Here is a 23915-nt window from a genome sequence, read left to right as displayed (position 1 = left end):
CGCTCGCTGCAGATAATTCCAATAAGATTATAAATTGTGCAAGTTTTAATTCACAATATATACCAATAAGAATATTATATTCTGAATAGTTCTAATCTTGTCGGCTTTAATTATTGAGTGGCCACTGTTTTGATTTAATTTGTTTGTTTGTTTTCCCAAATATTATCTTGTTCCCTGTTTTGACAGTTATTGTTTATACATTTCTGTTATATTTGGGCTATTAACTGTAACACTCTTATATTGTTTCACATTGATTTCACCCACATCACTTCACACACACACACACACACACACACACTTTGCTTCATTAATGATCCTGCTGAGTTCCACTATAAACAAAAAAAAAACAAAATAAGTGTTTTCCTTTCCAGCTCGCACTTCACATTTGTTTGTTTATGTTTTTTTCGCATATTATTTACATGTATGCCGTTTAGCCGCTAGAGGGCGCCACTTGAGCAAAAGTGTTGCGCTCTTCTACCACTTTGTGTGTTGAGAGCATGAGAACTGGAAGCGGCTTTCCAGTGCCAGTAAAGTCACTTTCCAAAGAATGCCCTTTTGTACCTATGAGTATCATGGATCTCCACACAAGCTGCAACGGCTTTAATATTGCTTTTGATGTTTTTGTTTTGAATGTTGTTGCTGTTGTTGTTGTTCTTCGCTTTGCGGTACTTTCAATGGGCGCCTCGCTTTTGACCTGGTGACCCAGCAGACAACAGATTCGTTTAGCGTTTAAGGCGATTTCGACAAAAGTGCAAAAACTTGGCTGAATGAGCGAGTGAGAGAGAGAGAGAGGGAGGGAGAGAGAGGCGATGCCTTGCGGCCGATTAAAAGCGCGTCTTAATGCGATTTGCATTTCGTTATATGCCATGGCCTAAACGGGTCGTGGCTGGAAAATCTAATTGAGGAAATTCATATTTATTTTTTCTTTTTTCGCGCCTGACCCCAAAGTGCACAGCAACAAAGATATTTCCCGACTCACGTGCGACTCCTTTTGGGCTCAAGTCATGTGCGTGGCCAATTTCGTGTTGCCTCACCCCTTCTCCTCCCCATTTCCTTAGGTTTTGCTTTCGGGCCGATAAGCGTGTTAATGGCTCATTAGCGGTCCCGACTGTAGATTTGTGTTTAGGCCAAAAGCTATTACACCAAATTGCTAAAAAATTAACGAGCTTTAAGCCGTGGCGGCGGCCTCTTAACTTTTGGGCGTGGGAGACACCTGTTTTAGCCCCTATCCCCCCTCTGCTCCTCCAAATTGCTGTGAAAGCCAATCGAACTTCTGATCAGCAGCAGCAGCAGCTGCCATTTGGGCCACAGCTTCCCAAAGATTCATAGCTGAACATCAATTGAATTGGTTTAAACGGGTTTCTCTTGTGGCAACAGGAAGTCGCAATGCTTTTTTATTTTTTTTTTTGACCAACCAACTGCTAATTGCAACTGAAAATGGGCTGAGAAATTTTGAATGAACAAAAAATCTCTTTAATCTGTTTCCATAGCGGAAAGATGACACGAAAGAATTTTAAAGATCGAAATGCTTAAGCGATGAGACTCGAAAACACTCGATAAATTAAGCTGAGCACTTGAAATGTGGCTCCCAAAATGAGAGATGATCAATGAGAAGTTTATTTTCATGGGGAAAATGCTGTCGAAGTAAGATCAATGGGTTCTGTGTGAAGATAGCCAAGTTTAATTGAAAGCTCAATTAATATTTGTTGATCTGTTAAAATAAATGTTTTATTAATGTAGATGGAAAGCTTGAGAAGTTTTAATTTTGGTATGATATATACAGATATAGAAATCGTTATATTTTTATATATTTTTACATATTTAAAAAAAAATTATAAATAAACCAAAAATATAATTAAAAATTTATAAAAATATTACAATTATAAATATATATATATACAGATAATGATAATTAAAAAAAATTTATGAAAATATAATTATAAATCTTTAAAAATATATATTTATAAATTTTTAATAGTTTTAAAACTTTATAATTATAGTTTTATATATTTTTGAATATTTGTACAATTATATATTCTACATATTTATATTTATATTATTTTTGATAAGTATATGTATTAATAATATTTGAATATTATTTTTGTATATTTATAAATATCTTAAGAAGTCCACTTCGAGTTTCTGTACCTACTCAGAAACACGAATTGCAAGATAACATTTCTTGATAGATTACCACGAGTTTTTTTTCTCAGATATTAACGCTTTGCCTGATATCCACACAAATATATTTCTCGATTCGTACTGTATGAATCTTTCCTCCAGTTGCTCGGTTGGCGATTTCAGCCAAGCATGACTCATCATTAAGAATTTTCTTTGGAAATTCTTGTAATGCCTTGCATTCCACTAACTGTATAAATCCAGTAATCAATTCCGCAACATTTACTGCGCTAAATATACATACATAAAACAGCACCAGGTTCTCACCACCCCACCCCGCCCTAAATATCCGACTCACATCTCATTCCATTTGTATTCTGATTTTATTTTCAATTGCGCAAAACGCTTTTTGTTTACATTCGCTTTGAATGCATCAAATGAAACATCATTTGAGGAAATTGTAGAGTATTTGAGCTGTGCCTCCCCGTCTACCCTTCCTTCGTACTCGTTTGGCAAATGGAAGCACTTAAGAATTTTGCAATTATCGACAAGAGTTGGCAGCCCCGCGCCGACAGCAATATCTTTGGCACTTACAATAACAATCGCAAAAACAACAACAACTAAGATCTATAAACTGTGCCTGCTACACTAAATACCCTTTGTTAGTTGGTGTGAAAGGGTATATTAGTTATGTGCCAAGGTATGCAACAGACTGATTGAGGCCTATGGGCAGCTTATATGTTCTTGATCAAAACGACAAGCTGAGTCAATCCGGCTATATTCTTCTATGCGAACCCGTCGATCTCTTAAACTTATTAATTCAAATTTATATTCTACCAGACAATACCCAGCATGAGCTTGCCTTGGTCTTTGGTATGTACAAACTTGTTGTGCCATATTTAAGCCCTGCCAAATTATATGAAGATCGGACTGTAAACACCGAAGTTAATCAAGAATGGGGTTTTTTTTATAGTTAGGGATATGCACACGTGTGTGTGTCTGTTAGCTTCTAGGTAGCTCGAAGACAGCTTGACGCTATGCCAGGGTATCCTCTAGTCGGGCACTGCCCACTTGCTGCAATCTTTGTTGTTGCTGCTGCTGCTGCTGGAGTCCCGATCTGTGTGCCAATATAGTTGACCTCCTTTTGATTTGTTTACAACCAGTGCTGTTAGGGCTAAAGGGGCAGGTAGGGGGACGGTAGGAAGGGGGTCGAGTTGTTTTCGTGGAAGGTGTAAAATGAAAAGCAAACCGTTTAGCTATGTGGCAGCTATCGATGTTGTATTGTTGTATTGTTTTGTGGCGCAATATTTGACCCACCTTTTGTTGAAAATTGTTACCCAGTTTCCATCGCCCCCCATCTCCCCCTCTCTCTCTCCTTGTGTCTGTCTTTGAAATTTTCACACATTTTCCGTTTTGTTTTGATTGCTTTTAATGTGCGTTTCGTTTTTGCCATTTGATTGATGTATGCGATATCATTATTGTTGTACATCATCATCATTATCATCATAATTAATAATCATTATTATTAACTTCATTTACCAAATAAATTTTTGTGGGCTCAACTTTTACTTTTTTTTTCCTTAGATAATTTTCCAACATTATATCTGGCAGCATAGTTGGCTATTTGACTTGAGGGATTTTTCCTGCAGTTATTGCAAATGTTTATTGTCGTTGTTGTTGTTATTGTTGTTGTTGTTGTTGCTGCTCCTTGGCATTTTAGTGTCAAAATATTGAACCCTCGCGAGTCTCTGTATCTCTCGCTCTCCTGTGTCTTAACAATGTCCGCATTGTTTGCAGCTCATTAATTTTCCAAAGGTTTTATCTGCATTTCCGTATCGCTTTTTCAGTTTTCTTTTCTTAGTTTTCCTTTGACTGCACGCATAGCAAGTATTTTGTTGTCGTTGCTGTTGTTGTTGTAATACTCTTGTGGGAGTTGTCTTGATATTTTCATACATTTTGCATCATTAATAAACAACTCGTAAGAAATAGGAAGCAGAATTGAAGACAGCAACTATGCAAGCTGACTCCAATGCGAAATGCAGGCCAATTCCACGCATAAGCATGGAAAATGAGTGAGAAACTGTAGTATGAAAGTTTTGTTAGATTTCATTCAAATGACATACATATATAATTTCAACAATTTTTGTGAAAATTTATTGTAAATGAAATCCACACTTTTGGGTGGAAATGATTCGCATAAGACCTCATATTTAAATTCTTTTGTAAAGCTACGCATTAAAGACTTATGAATGCTAGCTTGATAGGTCGAAAAGTAAGTGGAAAAACATTTTTTTATATTTAAAATACTGTAGAAAATTGTATAGAAGACGTTTCAGCGCTTTTGAGAAACTCACCTGACTGGGTGAAAATTAAAAGTGAGCATTTTGAGTCAGGCGAAAATCTTCTGAGAGGGTATGCAACTCGTGCCTTGCAGAAACTCACTTTTCTCGGCGGTTGCACTTGTGACTTTCGGGCGGCGTTTGTAAATTTCTCCGGTTGCGTGTTGAAGTTTTTGGAGGGGCGGAGATGGAAGTTGTGGTAGGCGTAACCCAGGCGCACGCCTACAAATTGTGTCAAATTTTGTTGCATAGCTGCTAAACGATCCTAAACGCAGATAGCAAAATGTGTGCCGTCTGGCAAAGTGAATCGGCAGCGGGAATTAATTACCAGAGCGCTTCCTAATGCTCATCTCGGCTGGCCAAAGTCGAGCCGAACTCCGCGACCCTATTTACAATGCCGCTGACAACGTCTGTTGTTTGCCTTTTGTGCATACGAAATTAACCTTGAAATGTGTATAATAAAAATCAAATTAATTTCAAACCGGTTAACAATATGTTTCTCCGTCTCTTTTTCACTCCGTTTTCCTTTGTTGTTGTTCAAATAGTTTCGCATAATAAATTGACAACAAAAGTTGGCAACGCATTCTTTTGTCGCGCGGGGCGCGGTCAGCAGTTTAATTTGTTAAGGTTTTTTTGTTGTTAATGCTTTAAATAAGCGGCTTTAGAATTTTAATTTTTTGCAAATGAGATAATGTTTATTAGCTGAGTTTTGGGCCTAATGGACTGAATAATTAAAACTAAACTTTATGTTGCTTTTAAGGCATTTGCGAGGCTTATTTAAATTTATTACATTTTTTTTATGTTTTTAAAAATTCATGTTTTGATTTTGTCAACAAATTGTGAATCAAAATTAAGTTAAAAATTACATTACTTTTCTCCTTCACAAGATTCCTGAAATACAAAATGCTTTGCCATTTCCACTCAATATTCACCCCTCCCGGTGGATTCTTCGGTGAAACAAATTGCCTAAAGTATTCGCAAAGAACCTTAAATAATTTATAAATAACATAAATAATTTAATTCAATTAAAAAAAAATTTTGTTTAAATTATTTAATTAGTCTTTACTACGGGAATTTTATCGCAAACAAATTCTGCACAAACTCAATTCCTTCCTTTCCCACACACACACACACTTAAATTTTCAATGCCTAACACTCACATTTCCCAACACTGGCATTGGGGTCAGGCATTTAAATAATCCCCCAGCATTTATCCATTGTCAAATGCAGCGACAACTATTTGGGACACGCGGCTGGCTGCGTTTTTTTTGCGGTTTGTTTGTAAAAAGAAATGTTTGTCAAATGTTGCTTAAAAATAGTTGCAATTAGTGTTGTGAAATGTTTGCAGTATGTAAGGTTTGCAACACGAAAAAAAAAACAAAAAAAAACCTTACTAACGAGAAGAATTTGAAGCATTAATCGCTGTCATTAATAAAAAGCAGTTAGTGTGTGTATCTGGCAGATACATTTGTATCTGGGTATCTGGCAGATACATTTGTATCTGTGCATTTGTCTGGGATGCCAAATCCAAACATACATTTTAATGCCTGGAATAGAGCCAAGCTAATGGGCGACACTTGCATTTTTTCAATGATTATCTTTAGAATGTGCAACTATTTTTGTGTAGCTGGGAATGTCTAGCTGTGTGTGTGTGTGTGTGTGCATGTGTGTGCGTGTCTTCATTTTCTTGAATTAGGCACGCTGTCAACATTGCTGGGGCTGGGCCTGCGCCTGGGCCAGGCATTTGGCTAGCTGCTGCATCTGTATCTGTATCTTGTAGATACATTTCAAAGCGAAAATGCAGCGCGTGCTAAAAATAAACCAAAAGCCCTTCCATCACAGGCCACAGCAATAACAACAACAGGGGTTGGGGGAGCCATTTTTATTACAAGAGGGGAGCTCTAGAAATCTAGAATCATCTTCTTCTTTTTGCCTGCTGCGCCTCATAATCGTCATCATTTTGTTGCTTTGGCCTCATCTTTATCCGCGTACGGCTCTTTTAATTGCCGCTTGCGCTGCTCTCCTCTCTCCTCTCCTCTCCTCTCGCTCTTTGAACCACAGCGATAAGGCCGGCGGCGGCATCTACTCTCCCCATAATTTTAGTTATATTCTCTATATAAAATTAACGCATTTCTTGTTTTTCTTGTTGGGGAGTTTTTATTTTTTTTTGTTTTCTTAAAAATAGTTCAAGAAATTGCAGCGATAAAGTTGAGCATGAAGTTCATTTGTGGGGGCCACAAGTTTCGTAAAGTCAAGAGTTTTATATATTTTTTTGATTTACGGCGCATTTCTTTGGATGAAATGCAGAACGGAAGACGGATTGGAATTTGGGCGCGGGGCGTAGCCGGCGATGACTTGTGGATTAAAATGAAGTAAAAGAATGGAACATTTCTGAAAGGAATTCTTTTCTATGGCCCAACTAATTATTGTAAATTTGGGCTAAGTGTTGGAAAAGCCATTAAAACGAGCGATAACTCGCACATAAAAGGGTAATGCATGACTTTATATGAGAATATTCACATTAAATAAATTCTTGTACGAGAAAAATGTATGAGCTTTAATGTTCCTCAACCTCTGCTTGTTATCATAAATAAAATAAAAAGAGTATTACGAATCTTTAAAAAGAAACCTACACCCATGAACTTTCCATTTTTTACATAACTCAAGTGTCAGCCAGATTTTTTTATATTCGCGAAATAAAAGTAAAAGTCAAACAACAAATGACCTTTGTGAGGCTGCAAAACGACAAAATATAAATAAAAAACAAAGAGACGAATCTTAATATTGCCGCTGACCCATGTCCAACTTGCATTTTCCAAATTCCCATGCACTAGAAATGCCTTTGTTGTCTTTTGTCGTAGGATGCAGCTAAAGAGCTGACTGTCAAATTTTTGTTCGAACAAAAGAAATGCCCAAACTTGGGCCCAGCTGCAGTTGCTGTTGTTATTCACACGCAGCGGCTGCACAGAAGAATTTTCTTTTTGACCAGGCTTAAGTTTCAATTTCGTTATATTTGCCATTTAAGTGCCATTTCTTAATACCCTGCATATATAAAGAGTAAAGGCTTCTTTTATGACTACGTTGGGTTAGGGCAATTTCATACTTAAGCGTGGAAAATGGGTGAAAAATTGTCACTTTTGTTTGCTATCGAATTCGCTTTACACCGATTGGGCGAAATGTTGAGATTGGTGCGTGGTGTTAGGTAATTCACTTTCACGGGTGAAAAATGGGTGGAAAACCAAAGTCAAGTCGAATGGTAAGCATTTTTATGTACAAATAGATCGATATGGCAAAATAAAGATCCCTGGTTGAGATTAGAGATATTTTAGGAAATTCACTTTCATGGGTGGAAAATGGGTGAACGAAAGGAAAGTCAAGTGGAATGTTAAACTTTTTTATGCACAAATAAATATTAGAAACATTTCATTACGAAGTATAAAGCTCTGTTTAGATGAGTGCGAACTTTTAATTAGTTTAAGAAATTCATATTCCCGATCGGAAAATGGGTGAAAAAGGGAAAAGCAAGAGTTAGAGCAACAAAATAGGAATCTGGCCCTGAATGTATATTAAATAAAATAAATTTGTAGAGTATTTCACTTGTCGCTTATGCATTTTGAGGCGCATACTCCTACATTTTTGTAACTCTTTTTTTTTGGCATTTCAAAGGCAGCGAAAGTCGCGTTTTGCATCGTCATAGACGGCGACGTCTGGGTTTTAGTCTGGGTCTGAGTCTGGCCTAGGAGCTTTTGCTACAGTTTCTGTGTGTGTGATTTAATGCGCGACTTTTCGCTATTTCCATGTGTTTTTTGTTTTTGTTTTTGTTTTTTTGGCAGCAGCTGCCCGTGGGCACACAGTGGATATCGGGCGCGCGTCATTTGCGTCATTTGCATATCGCATGCACCATCGACTCGAGCAAATAAAAATTTATGCAATTAAGCAAATCAGACGACGTCGTCGATGGCGATGGCAGCAGCAGCAGCAGCGGCGGCAGCGGCAGGGGCAACAAAGTCTAAGCGATAACAAATGAACGCTCGATCCTGGCCAGCTTCAGTGGCCGCCTGTCTTATCGAGCGATCGGAGGTGGAGTTGAAGGAGGAGGCGAATCAATACCCTATGCTCCAGCGTGTCTTGACTGCAAGTCGCGACAGGGCGTTACGCTTCGATAGTTATCTGGCCATTGTAATCATCGATTGCGGCTCCTGCAGCTGGAAATCATAAATTAAAACGCTGCGCATTTGTTTGCCTGCTTTGTCATGTGAATGTGCCACGCCCACAAAAAACAGCTCATAACTGGGCGCACACACACACACACATAATGTCCATCAATTCTTCACTTCACTTTCATTTGGAGGCCAGCTTTATATATGCATATATAATGCATATAGTTAGTGGGTGTTTTTGGGGCATTTTGTTGCGGCATTTACGGCTCTTTATATTGTTGTTGTTGTTGTTGTTGTTGCGGCTGTTAATTTGCCTGTCCGCCATGTGAAAGTTAGCTGCTGCATGCCACAAATTGCGCGCGCGTTCGAACGTGGGAAAAGGTGATGGCAAAGGGGGGGGGGGGGCTCTGCAGGTGGAGACTGCGCTGCGAGGGTTCAGCATTCATTTTTCATGCTGGCGATTATCCTTTTAACGGATTGACCAGCATAAAAAGTAGCTCAACAAAACTGAAACCAAACAACAAAAACAATTTTCACCCGCCATTCACAGCCCATAAATCGTCCAAATGAGGCTTTCAATCATCGTCGCAACTGGGCTAAGCGAAATTGTTTGCAACTGGCTAACGGAGAAGGATCTATATAAATTATTTCACTCACTGCGCTTGATCCTGACATGCAGAGATGCGAATGCAGGCAGCTCCGAGCCGTAAAAGTGCAGCTTTATGTCTATTTGAGGTGTTGGACAAGTTGAACTAATTGAAAGTGCAAGGAATTGGAATCGGCCGCTAGAGGCTCTCCGCGATATCTCTTTTTGCCAGTTTTGCCAGCTCTGCAAGCTCGACAAGGCCGGGGTATACCCGCTAGTATCCTATATAGACATAGGTCAAAACTTCCCACCCCCATAACTCTGTCAAAACTCAACCGATTTACACAAGTTTTGGCTTTTTGTTCATGGTTTGTACTGTAGATCAATTTGGCATCTTAATCTGACAACATCATTCTGGGTCAAAATTCATGTGATAATGGTACCCTCAAGTATCGTATATAGACATAGGCCAAAATTTGCCACCCCCATAACTCTGTCAAAACTCAACCAATTTTCATAAAGTTTAGCTTTTTATTCATGGTTTGGGCCCTAGATCAATTTGGCTTTTAAATCTGGCAACATTATTTTTGGTCAAAATTCATGAAAAAATGGTACCCTCAAATATCCTATTTAGACAAAAGAATTGGTCAAATCTCAAGTTTTTTGTTTACCGTCCGATCGGTTTTAAACTCATTTTCAAAAATCTTTAAGAAAATATTATTTTATTCGTCCCACGGGCAAGGCCGGGGCTTACCTATAATATATGCATATGCATCTTAAACATATTTCTTTTCATTTTACCTTACCCATTTCATTAGTTGATCTATTACTCATCAGTAACCCTATTTGAGTTCGAAAAACCTGAAACCATTTGGTTTTTGACCTCTTCATTCTCTAATTTGCACTTCAAATTGCAATTACACAGCATATTTTATTTTCAAATTCAATTTACACAGACTTTAATGTCTCAATAACCAAGCCAAAGCCACACCCAGAAAAAAAACGCCTCTGAATTCTAAAGAATTTAATTGCATTTTCTGAACGTGTTGCTTTTAGCGGCTCCCCAAGAAAAAATAAAAAAGCCCGAGCATGGGACACATTTGTTCACCAAATTTTTGGCCAGCTCTAAATCAAGTTAAGTTATGGGCTGGCAGGGGGGTGGGGTTATCTACCAGGGGGAATAGAGGCATAAAAACAGCCGCTAACTTCGATCAGTGTGACATTTTCTGACATTTAAACTGAGTATTTGTTCCGAAGGAGGGAAACGCGCGCGCCCACTCTTGAGAAGCGAACCAAGCGTGTTAAATGGGTCGAAATTGGTTGTTGTAGTTGTTGTGCCTAAAATCAAAAGTTCTTTACATAAATTATTGGCATCGGATGCCTGGGCAAGCGCTCTGGCAACACGATTGGCCTGGCCCTGAGAAAGTGTAACCCAAATTCGAGGCAGGTTGCCAATCAGCAGGAACGCCTCGTTGTCCTACTTATGCAATCGCACTTTCAAAAGAAATAAAAATCAAAAAAAAAAGAAAAAAGTGCCGCCCGCAGGCGCAGGGCCAGCCCAGTTTGTATCCAACGATCGGGCAATCGCGTAATCGTATAATCGAGCAATCGATAAATCGAACATTGCCCATCCCCAGCCCGGGCAAAGACTGGAATTATCGCATATTGCGAGGCGCTTTTCCAGTTGATATTTGCATTTGCATTTGGCCACAGCTAAAGGCGCACAATTTGGCCTAACAATAATGTGGCCAAGTGCAGGACAAAAATATTGTTTTTGTTTTTACAAAAAAAAAACTACAGTAACAACTCTATGAGCATGGACGACAGCAAAGCAATTAGCCCGGGCCATTTATGGCCTGAGCTGGGAAAGCTGGGAAAACTGCGAAACTGTCCAGTTGGGTGGCTAAAAAGAACCGTTACGCAACTATCTTTTTTTGTTGTTGTTATTGTTGTTGTTGTCGCTAGAAAAAATGCGCGACTCAACTGAACGTACCCGATCATGCTGCACAGATAAAGTCCACAATTTATGATGCCGCTAATCACCGGCGTGCCTCGGGGATGACTCTTCAGGTTGAGGCACTTTGCCAGTTATTATGTGCTAACTGATAATGATTATCCTGCCAGAAGATCACCGGAGAGTGCGCGCACACTCTCACACATATAATTGAATGGCATTTGGGAGCCTTCAGGCGGCCGCCAGACAAGATGATTAGAAAGATATCAAAGAGTATGATCACAGTTGTGAGCTTGAGAAAGGCATGTTCATGAAAAAAGTAAAAGGTGGTTAGAAGTGAACAGCAGAAATGTTGATAATCGCAGATCTGGCATAACTTAAAGTCGTTCTCACACTGAATAGTGGTTAAGCTGGTAAAATGCGAACAGTCAAAGGAAACAATTATAACTGATAGACATGATGACATATATAAAACAAATGTAAAATTTAAGTGTTGATCAACAATCTCCAATTGAACTTAAGACTTTGATCTGATTTGACTGAAGAAATTAGAGCTGACATATTGTTAACTCAAATGAAGCCTAATTTTATTCTATTTGTGCTTAAGTTTAAAGTGTTGATCAACGAAATTATATTAAAGTAAAAACTTTCATACTTGAAGTTAAGTGTTGACCAACGTGTTCTATTTAAGCCAACGATTTGTACGCTTAATGTTTGAGTGTTGTTAAACGATGTTCATTCAAACTAAAGAATTTTTTCTGATCGAATCATTGTCAATTTAAATGACATTAATTTTTTATTTAGAGCTAAAAATATAAAATCTTTTATTCATAGTTCTTGTGTGTGTTTATTCAATTCAAAGCTCGATTACTTAAGTAAAAGGATTGGGCATAAAATCAGTTGGGCTTTAATTCTGTAGTATTGATCAAGTAGATCGATGCGTGGAATAAGAGTAGTAACAAGATATAGTGTATTTTAATTATATTATAATAGTATAAGTGCGAATTCTTTCAGTAGGTAGATCATATTTTTTCTTCTAATAGTGGCGATCGTATTATAAATTAAAGATTCTCTACTTATCCGCAACAGTAAAGAACTGTTAGCAACAAGGCTTATTAGTTTAAGTAACAAAAATTATTTTCAATAATTCATTTTTAAGATTCTTTAACACTGTTAAGGAAGATATAGTGAACATTAAAATCAGCATTTTAGATATTAACTACTTACAAATACCTCATAAATTATTTGCTGGTTATCTTCAAGATCAGTTGATATATTAGCTATGCTGAACTGGAATAAAACTAAATAAATCTGTACTGCTTACTTTTGAGATAATGTTCAACGATAATAGCCCTTAGATTCCTTTCTCATATAAATGATAATTATTCCTTTCGATGCCATTAAGGAACTTTCATTTATCTTGAATTGTATGTAATGAGATCACTCTCCACCACTCGGTCGTCAGATCAATTGAAAAGATTCGCTTATAAATGAGTTCGCTGCCGCGCTGAGAAGGAAAGTAAAACCCATCCTAGCATCATCAGTCATCAGTCAGATCGATATTAAGATAGGCATTGCGGCTCCATACAATGACGCTTGATTATGCAATGATCTGTGGCCGCAACTGTCTCCTCTCCCCTCCCTCTCGCTTTCTCTCTCTCATCTTGCTCTATCTCTGTCTCTGACAACGCCCATGGCTATCAGGCAATGCATTTGGGTGGGGCAGGGACTGGGACACGGGAGTGTAGACTGGGCAGCTGCAGCTGCTTGTCCACTTCAACGCCTGACGCGACCGTGTGTCCAGGAAATGAGGTGAATGCCTTCTTAGTGGCAAAGCGGCAATCGGAACAAGCACAAGCAACACAAGCAACATCAACAGCAGCAGCAGCAGCACAAGTAAAAGAAGAAGAGTAAAGTCAACAGAAGGCAGACACCAAAGTCCAACAGCGAAATCGATATTATTTCAGGGACGTAGCTTCTGACAGTCTCAGTTTTGCAGTTGCCACTTCCACTTATGCTCTGCAGCAGCAGCATTGGGCGCGTTTCGGATACCCTGTAACCACTTAAAATTAGGGAAAAGGGTGTAACGAGGTGTACGAAAAATAAATCAATTCTTGATCTGTATAGTTGAACTAGAGATTAACAAAGCAAAAGACTTCAACCAACTTCTTCGTATGAGCATATTTCAAACATTTTTTAAGCTAGAGTGTATTTTTCCTTGGTTCCTTATTTATTTACATATTTGTCTTATATCTCGAGGATTTTAAGAGCTAGCAATGCCAAACTTCGTATATAAGTTCTCATAAAGCATACAAATTTCTAGGATATTTAATTTTTTTAATAACTTTAGCCGTTTCCGAGTTATATTGGAAATAACAGGGTATCTTTTAGGCAAGCACATTTGATTTTTTCCCCGCTTGTTTTTGTTCGTCTGTCTGTTTCGATTTCAGTTTTTCTGCGTGCTGCATGCGGTTCCAATTTTGTGCTCATTCGGCCATTGAGCGCGTATTGGTCGAGGGGTTTGGTTTGTGCAGCAAGGGGGGGGGGGTGGTGTGTGGTGGTTAAGGGGGGTTGCGGGTGCGGCAATGATTAGTGACAAAAACATTGGTGGTGACTCACTTTGCAGAACATTTGCCAGCTTGTATGCACCGCACACATGAACTCATAAAGTGTGGCAAGTGTGTGTGTAAGTGTAGTGTGTGTGTGTGTAAGTGTAGTGTGTGAGTGTAGTGTGTCTCTCTGTGGTTCATAGCAGCCACGTGAAGCCACATCAATCCATCAGCCGACTTTTAAAAACGTGTCGCCTGCTTGCCACAAACAGCAACAACAACAGAAATAAATAATTGAAAAAAAAGCATATCGAAACATGCGTACCCATTGAAACAATAGTATAGGTTATTCTAGAGTTCTAAAAATAATAATACATCATTTCTATATATAACTTTAATTCGGACTCTTGCTCATTGAATACAAATTCTATCGATTCGTCGATAAGATAATATCACCGCGTAGATTCCTTCGCCTAACTCTGATTATTCTTTATGTCGTCAATAAATACGATAAGTGTATAACTGGGCACAATTGTTGTTGATATACTAAGTATTTTAAGTCAATTGTTTGTTATATTGACAGCTGTTATCTATCCTAGTCTCTATTATTTACTTAAGGTTGAGTGTATAAATAATGTGTTAAAGACAGCTTTCAATTAAATTTAATGTTGTAGTCGGAAACGAACCGATTAGTCTATACTCTGTTAACTAAAAACAATTGAAAAAAAAAACTTTACTATTTATTGCGTTGATCACTCTTAAACTGTGACAGGCATCGCTTCTAGATGATAAACTATGTGACTCCAAAGCTGCGAAGTTAGAAGTTAGTTATGGAATGAGTCGCTCTCAAACTGCGAAACTAGACCAGGATGCAATAGAATGTTTCTAGATTATAGAGTAAGGGACTCTAAAACTGTGGATATAAGTCAGTGACTTTCGAACTGTAAGGTGTGGAATATAATGTCTCTAGATTATAGAGTTTGGGATTCTAAAACTGTGCAATTTAGTCAGTGACTTTCGAACTTGAAGAGCTGGAATACAATGCTTCTAGATTATAGAGTAATGTGCTATTAAACTAAGGCATGGACTGTTTAACTAGCTTACCTTTGTTGCATTGTTAATAAGAAATCGAGTACTTGAATTTAATATACCCCATCAAGCACCATTGGGCACAGGGTATACGCATTGGCCAAGTGTCTAAAAGTGTCAATAAATTGTTGACTGTGTCACGTTTCGAGTGTGTTTGTGAGTGCTGGCAACTGAATTATAGCCAGGTCTTATTGCCTGTTTCTTGTTGTTACTTGTTGTAGTTGTTGTTGTTTTTGTTGCTGTTGTTGCCTTTGCTTATCTGCAGCATGTTTTAATGAGTTTTCATGTTCTTAACTATGAAACGAACTGAAAATGAATGTCGCTGCGAAGCATTTGCAAAGCAGTAAGCCAATTTAACATTTAAGCCATCAAATCGAACACACAAATAACCCGCATACAATTGGAGCCATCGAACCGCAAGGCTCAGGCCAAGCCACACAACCACCGCGCAACATCCCGCACCACCACGGACACCGCTGACAAGACGACAGTCTGACAGAGAAACCCGTCTTAACTGCGATCTTTACGTTAGTCAATTCGTCAATTGTCACATTTGTCTGGTTTAATAAGTTTTGCGAATGCTTAAGCTCAATTTATGTTTATGTTTCGGCTTTATTTATGCCGCAAAACTGGGCAAAAGCAATTGACATTAGCTGCAAATAGAGGTTAAGTGGCTTTTGGGTTGGGTTTCATGAATATTAATGGGTACCACAGAGAGAAAACCTTTGCAAATTATATTTTGAATGCAATCACTGTACAGAGTGATTTTTAGACACTTTCCTTTGGGACAAATGGGGTTTGAAACTTACAAGAATGTATATTATTATTGTTAGAGCAATTATTATATTAGATTTATATTACTCTACTTATTAATTACAAATTAACAAAATATAATTCCCATTTTTAATAAGTTTTCTTCACTTTTATCTTTCAGGTATGTAAATCTTAAAGCTCATAACTAAATATTATGCTAAGGAATCATTACATCAATAATTCTTACAATTTGTAAGAATATCAAACTTCAAAGAACACTTACGTGAAAAATGGGTCACCCGAGTTCTTTATATTTAACACACCTTGTTGGGTAAGTGGGATCAAACCGCAAGATTTGAACGTTTAATGCCAGGAAATGCGGGCGTGGCTGCAAGCGGCGAGTGGCGCCAAGTGTTGAACTCTCTCTCGGTGTGTGTGTGTGTGTACCCCCCTCTTACGCTTCCCCATTCCTCTTGCTGCACTCTATACTTCTCCCCTTGTGCGGCATTTCACATTTCTTATGCACACCTTGCACTGATTTCCATGGCTTTAATTACTAAAGTGGAAGACCAAGTTGGTCAGCGCCATTGGCCCACATTTTGAGGCTGCGTGTGACTGTGTGAGTGTGTGTGTGTATTTGTGTGTGTAGCCCCGCGGCATTGCGTCGCGTTGTTGATGACGTTGGAAGTGCGTGAAGTGCCGTTGATTACCATGGAAAACACCGCCACACCCCCTTGTGGCACTTTTTTATACGACCAAATGGTCTGCTCCAAATAAAAAAAAAACTGCAGATGTTTTCCAGTCACATGTGGCCAGAGCCGAATAAGATACTACAAATAGCAACAGTTATTTCTTGTTTTTAAACTAACAGAAAGTACGCAGATTTTACCATATTTTCAATTTTCCACCCATTTTCCACCAAAGTACTTGAAACACATGTGCATTGAATGTTCATAGCGCAATTTAAGATAGATTCTGAGGGTAATTTTTCTTCAAGCGACTAAAATAATTTAATTATTGTGTTAGTCTGGGCTTTCATAGGTATTTCCCTGTTTTCCTGTGCTTTCGATTTCCACTAATATGGGTGAAATTCAGTTTCACTTGAAATAAATACAGTTGCAGATAGGTTTTTGAGTGTATTAGAAAGTCGTGGTTATAATTCTTGCTCCTACATCATCGAAAAGTCTCACAACTATGTTAACTTTGGTTATTGCTTAAATAAAGTATCGGAGCGTGTTGAATTCACTTGATCGACAAGTGTTAATTATGCGCACGTTCGCCGTGGAGATCAGAAAAAGAGAGAAAGATGAAGAAAGCCCCACGCAATCGCAGCGAGGCCGGATATGCGTATGACTATCGTATGATAATCGAATGATAATCGTATTCAGATTGCGACGGTTCACTTTACGAGTATGACCAAGTTTGGACTCTAGGAAGCATAAATTGTGAGTAGCCAGCTCTGCGATTGCATATTAATATAAAGTGGGAGTCATCAATACTTTTCCACTGCAACAAGCCGAAAGCTCTTACAAGATCCGGAATTGAACACAAAAAGAAAAAAAACCTAAATCTATATTAATCCTAGTCGTCGCTGAGTTAGTTGTCAAGCGCTTTGCCTTTGGCATTAGCACAGTTTAAAAAACAGAGCTAACAATCCGAATTCTTTTTAAACAATTTTATTTTTTCGTAAAAATATAAAACTAAGAAATCCACTTTTACTTCAATGGCCGACGATGATGAGGTTCAGTTTGATGCCGTCGATTCGGGTGCATCGAAAACCTTTCCGATGCAATGCTCGGCCTTGCGCAAGAATGGCTTTGTAATGCTCAAGGGACGTCCCTGTAAGATCGTGGACATGTCCACCTCGAAGACCGGCAAGCATGGACATGCCAAAGTTCATCTGGTTGGCATTGATATATTCACCCAGAAGAAATACGAGGACATCTGCCCCTCCACCCACAACATGGATGTGCCGCACGTCAAGCGCGAGGATTATCAGTTGACCGACATCAGCGATGATGGATTTGTCACTCTTATGTCCGACAACGGGGAAATACGCGAGGATCTGAAGGTGCCCGAGGGCGATTTGGGCGGTTGCCTGCGCTCCGAATTCGGCGAGGGCAAGGATCTGTTGTGCACCGTCCTGGCTGCCTGCGGCGAGGAGTGTGTCATTGCCACGAAGGCCAATTCGGGACTGGACAAGTGATTGCGGGAGTGTAAAAGAGGAAGTCCGAAAACAGAACTTGCTCTGATTAATATAATAATCCATAAAGCTGACTTGAATTAAAAAGCAAAGCATAAAACAGATGGTTGGTCTTTGTAGAATTTCTCTAGAGTCTGATGTGTTAAGGATTGCGGTGGGAATTGGGGAATATTCAAGGAAAATAAATATTTAAATAAGAGGAAGCCTTATATTGATAACAAACATAAATGAATACGTGAACACATTAGAAATCGATTGATTAATGTCAAGAATAAAAAAATTTTCAGACTCATGAAATTAAAAAAGTCTTGGATCAAAATTATAGGGATGTCATACGATAGTAATTAATCGATATTATAAATGTCGTAGCATATGTTGGTTTTCATTAAGAAGACATTTACAGATTGCAGATATGAAAAGAAGCTAGATATTCCATCAGTTTAAGTATTCACTATGACGAGAATTAGAAAAAATTTAAAGGTCTTCGTTCAAGAAATAAATACCTTCAAATTTCCATTTCAATGAGTATTTCATAAATTGAAAATTATCATAAGTTACACACAAAAGATTCTTATCAGCTTTTCTGGTTCTTTTCTTCGCAAAGCCTTCAAGACGAATGACTAAAATGATTAACATTGATCTTAATTTTTTGTTATTTCATGTTTTGATCGTTGAAATGAACTTCAAAGTAATTTATGCTGTAGCGCTCTACAAATTTGTAGGCCCGCATTTTGGCCTAAGGCTCATTTATCATCGCAGACACAAACATAATTTAATCGTCTTTATCAAATTAATGAGATCTCATTAAGTGGACGCGCCCCAGTCGATGCAACGTTTATCAATTCGTTGTGGCTCAAGCCAGAGACGAGTTGGGTCATCAGCACTCTTTGCTGGCTTCACATGTTGTTCATCAAGTGTTGCTAATTACGAATTCTCTTGCTCCGGCGCTGGTTCAATGGCCAACTGACCGAAGTCTATTGACCATCTGAACAATTATGCGCCATTTGCAGCATTCATTTCGTTTAAATGTCGTTTTCCATTTGCATTTTCATTAATTTTGCTTAAACGAACGTTTATCGTTGGTGGAAATATTTACCGCTCGTTTGCCGCTTGTTATGCGCTGTACCAATTGAATGTTGGCTATAAAATAAGGGTATATGCGACAATGTATGTAACGGGCAGAAGACGATATCTGACTTTATAAATATTATAAGTTCTTGATAAGATCTATAAGCACCAGGCATTTCCGTCTGTTCAGATTGGAACAGAATCAGTTCCTTTTTATTGTTAAGAAATATCATTTCCCTTAAATATTTATAGACTTATCTAATCTAATAATCTAACTTGGCATTTATATAATCTTAAATGAATGTCTACTCCCAATGACATCAACTTTTGCATATACATTTAGGGCTGGCAACTCTGCCAGATAAAGATATCGATGAGAGCCTGTAGCGGCTGATAGAATGTTAGACGTCTGTTATCTAACAGAAGGGATGTGTTTGTTATGTAACAGAAGGGATACGTCTGTTATGTAACAGAAGGGATGGTAGCATTAGCATAAGATAACAGAGATGAGAGTTGGGTTCGAGCTTCTGAAGTAAAGAAATGTACGTGTGATCTCGCTGACTATAAGAACGGAAATAAGTTTTTTTATGTATCCAGATATTCAACTAATAGAAAATAGCTAAAATTTAAGGCCTTGTGATCTTGAGGCTCAGAAATATTCATAACGATCGGACATGAAACATAAAAGTTATTTAGGCATACATTTTTGTTTATAGAGTCCCACATCTATAAAAGTAAGAAGCACAAAAGAGTGTTGTGTCTGTAGGCTTTTTTTCAATAGCAACTTGATACAGGGTATTACTCAATCCACCCAATTTCCACGACACAACTCTTATTAGTTTGCCTCGGCTGCTGTGGCGTCTCGCTGGCGGCGGCGTCTTGGCTGCATCGCATTGCTCCACCTTTTGCTGCCGTCGGCATCGTCTCCTTCATTTTCAATTGACAGGCAGCCGCTGTTTTGCTTCCTTGTTTGCCAATTGCATTGCCAATCGACTAAATGCATAATATTTGCATAGGCCCGAGGACTGCGTTAGACTGCGAGTATTCACTCGCACTCGCACTCGCACTCACGCTCGCACTCACTGATTCATTCATTGCGGCCGTCGCCCAGTCATTCATTCAAATTTTGTAACTGTTGTTTTGCCTGCCAATTTGACATTTCTGTCAAGCTGTCGCCGTTTACAGTCCCCCTCCCTCCGTCTATCCCTCCCTCTGTCCGTGTGGGTGTGTTGACTGCTTCCAGCTGGTTTTCGAGTGCGTGGCAACCAACTATCTGCCCCCTAATCCCCCATCTCCTTCAGCTATTGAGCACGTTGTCATGTCTGTTAACAAATGCAATAAATTTGTGCTAATACAATTTAATACGATTTGTGTCTGAGATTTTGGCTTAAGGATTTGGTTACATGACTGCAGCCACTCCCCAGAAAATACGCTGTGGGAATGAATCAAAAACCCAGCAAAACTAAAAAAAAATTGCCTTCGCATGATGTCATAAAGCGCCGAGAACTTTGCATTCGTTGCCCGAAATTCAATTAGTTGCCAAAGAAATAAACAAAAAACGAGAAGCATAAAAAAATATCGAATTATGAATAACAAACAGAAAGGCAACGTTTACCCATTAGGACGGGGGCGTCTGTGAAACCCGATGGAACCCGCATTTCAGACGATTCTTTGAGTCGAGTCTGAGAAATGTTTTCCAACAACTTTGGCATATGTGAGAAATAAAAACGATTTTGAAAACCGGGGAGCGAGTGGTGGGTGCCCATGAATGTTTAGGATTGCTAAGCAAGGAATAAATAAAGGCGTTAGCTGATAGCTGTGCGAAGAGGGGGTGATATTTTACCCAAGAGAGAGAGGAGGGGTAGCAAAACAACTAATTGTTAAGCTTGATTGACAAATGTTTGACCAGTTGCTTAAATAGTTGGAATTAAGACAACAAAGATAAAAGAAAGAAAAGAGAAGCTGTGTTGCATTCCTCAAGGTGAATTCTGCGTAGGAGTTAACATTTCTTTGAGCTCTTTTAAGTTAACATTAAAAATGTTAACTTTTTCATATTTCTATTAAATAGATTTTCCTTGGCATTAGGCATATGTCTACATGCGTTAATTTCTTCAAATATGGATAGTAATAATTATAACTTAAAGATTTCTTTGAATTGTCTAAGTTAACATTAACAGCGTCACTTTAACAGCTTGACAAGTAACATAGCTGTTAAGTTGAGTAATTCATTTTGAGTAAATGGAAATATTCGTGAGATAAAGAAACCTTTCCATTATATCATCATACAGACTTTTTCTATGGAAAAAATTGTGTCTATTCTACGGTTCCACATCTTTCCCTGTCTTCGACTTGATATTTAAGCAGCTTTTAGCAAGACTTGACGGCTGCATTAAAATCAACTTAACTTAACACTGCCCCCCACCCGGCCGGTCTTACTCCACTAGGCTGCCTGCATAAACTGCCAACTAATTGTTATTGATTTTGGCTTTGCATGCAGCATTATAAATAAGTTATATGCATAAAACCAAATGCGGAAAAGAGCAATTGGCGTGTGGGGGCAAAGCCTTGCGCTGCACTTGGCCCACGGCTCATGGACTGTCTTTCAGGGCTCACGGGTTGTCTATCATGGATTGTCTTTCAAGTGCAGCGAAATATACACAAGTTTTTCACATTAAATATCGCTATGACAACAACAACAACGATTCTCTAGTGTGGGTGGGGTCCCGGGAATAGAACCCATTTCAAACCTTGTCTAAGCTTCTGCTGCACTTGACCTCCGGCTGCTCTGTCTAGAGCCTCAGCTCCCTCCGGCGCAACTGACAGTGCCGGCTGTCAGTCAATCAACAGGAAAAACTGCACCATGCAGAGTTTTTACCCCGGCTGCATATAGCTATCTATCTAAAACTAATTACACGCTTTAATATGTCGGCTGGCGGTCGGGGCGTGGCCATTATTCAGCAACTTTTTGTTGTTTGCTGTGGAGTGCGAGGGGGGTGGGGCGGGGAACTGGGCGTGAATGCGTGCATCATGCAGTCATGGATACACTTTTTACCGTTATTTATACGCGCACACAAAGCAAATGGAATCGACGATGTTTATCTATCGGTCATAGGTAAACAGCTTGACAAGCGAAATGCCCGCCCCCTGTTTGCCCGCCCTAGCCCGGTTTCAATTAGAACTTCATTTGTTAACGAAAAGGTGACAGTTGCATGTTTTTAATTACTCAATTTGTGTTGACATATTATTATTATATCGATATAACTTTCTATTTTGTTTAATCGATTTATGGGCAGTCATCGTGTTGAGTGTTTTTTAAGAGGGATTTTTTTTAATAAATTTCTAAATATTTTATAATTTTACTTAAATGTATGAATACTTAAGGGTTTTAACTATTTTAAGACATTTCTTCCCATTCCCAGTCCGTCAAAAATATAATATAATTTATGTAGTTATTCGAATATTAGTTTCTAGATTGAAAACAAAAAAAAAAGAATCAAATCTCTCTTGTTACAAAATGTATTCGTTCGTTAAATTTGAACCCGAAACTTCATCGCATTAATTGTTGAATATGGACGAGTGGTGAATTGAAGAATGGGTGGATTTGCCGAAATGTGTGAAATATCTCGCAAGTGAATTTGCTTGCAATTCAAATGTCGAAAGAATAACATTATAAATATTAAATATGTTTAGGTCATAGGACAATTTATTAATTTATTTATTATTTATTTATTTATGTATTTAATTTATTTATTTATTACTATTTTATTTTTGTTTCATTATTTATATATTATTTACTATTTATTAATTATTTTTTTATTATTTATTTATTTAATTATTATTATTTTTAATTATATATTTACTTATTTGATTATTTTTTTTTATTATTCATATTATATTCATTATATTCATATTATTCATGAATTATTTTGAGATTTTTCCCTAATATGTGGGCGCATTAAAAAAACGTTTGCTCATCATAGCAAGGTATCAAGTTCTTTACCTAAAATTTTGTATACCGCAGACAAATGCAATATTTTTCATCTGCATTTCACAATATGCCTGTATGATATATAAGATTTACCCATTTTCGATTCAGATCTTGTGGTTTAGCCGGCAAAGTGTTAATGATGCAATGCGATGCGATTTTAGTGATTTGAAGATAAGCATTAAATTAATTTAGTGCCGCTTGCTTTAATTAATTGCCGCTTGCGAGACACCTTTTGACTTTGCAGTCCATGAGTCTCAAGTCTCTCTCCAGGTCTCGTGTTGCGTGAGGCAATTAAAGAGATTTATGTGTCAAGTCTCCACCCTCTCTTAAAAGGGCCTGGCTAACGGATTCGTGCGTGCCTCGAAATAAATGGGTTAACGAAACAAGTGTCTGTGTCTGTGTCTGTGTGTAGGTTTCGCACCAGATAAGCGAGAGATACGAAGGGAATTGAAGTTGAACTGCACTCTGGTGTGTGTAATGGGGTCATTGGAAAGTTGGGTTATATTTTATATCAGCCCGTGTTGAGAAATGTGACTTGTGGTCTGGCAGGTAATCTCAAAACAACTCGGCTGTGACAAGAGGTGTTGATGAATGAGTTTGACTTTGAGTCGTAGCAGGTGCTTGAGGCGAGAGATATGTATATACTGATTGAGAGAGAAACTTAAGAACGTATGAAGTTTAGAATATGTGTTGGGTCAAGTTGTTGCTGAATAAAATAATAAAAAGCAAATAAGAGTGACTGACTAGGGGATACCCTAAGCCCTTTTCTATCAACACCAAATGCAGTTCGTGCTACGAGCTCGTTTGCTATTGATATAAAACATATTTTGACTCATTTTTACTTCTCATAAAATTCCAACATAAGGTTCCGGCGTTATATATATTCGAATTTTAATCATATTTATTTTAATTTCAAGTCTATTTTATACAACATATATCGTCTTACATTAATGAACACAATCTACAACTCATTACACAGCTTAATGCTAAGGTCGGCGATGTAGTTAGATTCCACGTACCAAGGCGCTGGCCTCTGTATAAATCTGGGGTTCTCTTCTATCTGCCTGTTTGTCTGAGTTTGCGTGTCTTGTTTCTTTAAAGCCAAGCC

General features: G+C 38.2%; 2 protein-coding genes across 5 annotated transcripts in view; both read left to right on the top strand.

Annotated features, from left to right (window-relative positions):
- The window catches only part of klar (klarsicht), a 166040-nt gene that overhangs the window by 1870 nt on the left and 140255 nt on the right, over nt 1–23915 (top strand). The window lies entirely within an intron of this gene.
- On the top strand, nt 17178–17853 carry LOC135433876 (eukaryotic translation initiation factor 5A-like). Its single transcript, XM_064690161.1, has one exon. The coding sequence runs from the start codon at nt 17272–17274 to the stop codon at nt 17752–17754; it is 483 nt and encodes a 160-aa protein (XP_064546231.1). The 5' UTR covers nt 17178–17271; the 3' UTR covers nt 17755–17853.

The sequence above is a fragment of the Drosophila montana genome, unplaced genomic scaffold, assembly GCF_035044405.1.
Source record: "Drosophila montana isolate Dmon_TW-CO22-7 unplaced genomic scaffold, ASM3504440v1 contig_3240_1, whole genome shotgun sequence".
NCBI classification, from domain to species: domain Eukaryota; kingdom Metazoa; phylum Arthropoda; class Insecta; order Diptera; family Drosophilidae; genus Drosophila; species Drosophila montana.
Note: the sequence above shows the minus strand (reverse complement) of the source record. Positions and strands in the feature narration are given on the sequence as shown.

Coding starts and splice junctions, on each gene's coding strand:
- LOC135433876 (XM_064690161.1), top strand. CDS start 17,272: ATGGCCGACGATGATGAGGTTCAGTTTGATGCCGTCGATTCGGGTGCA.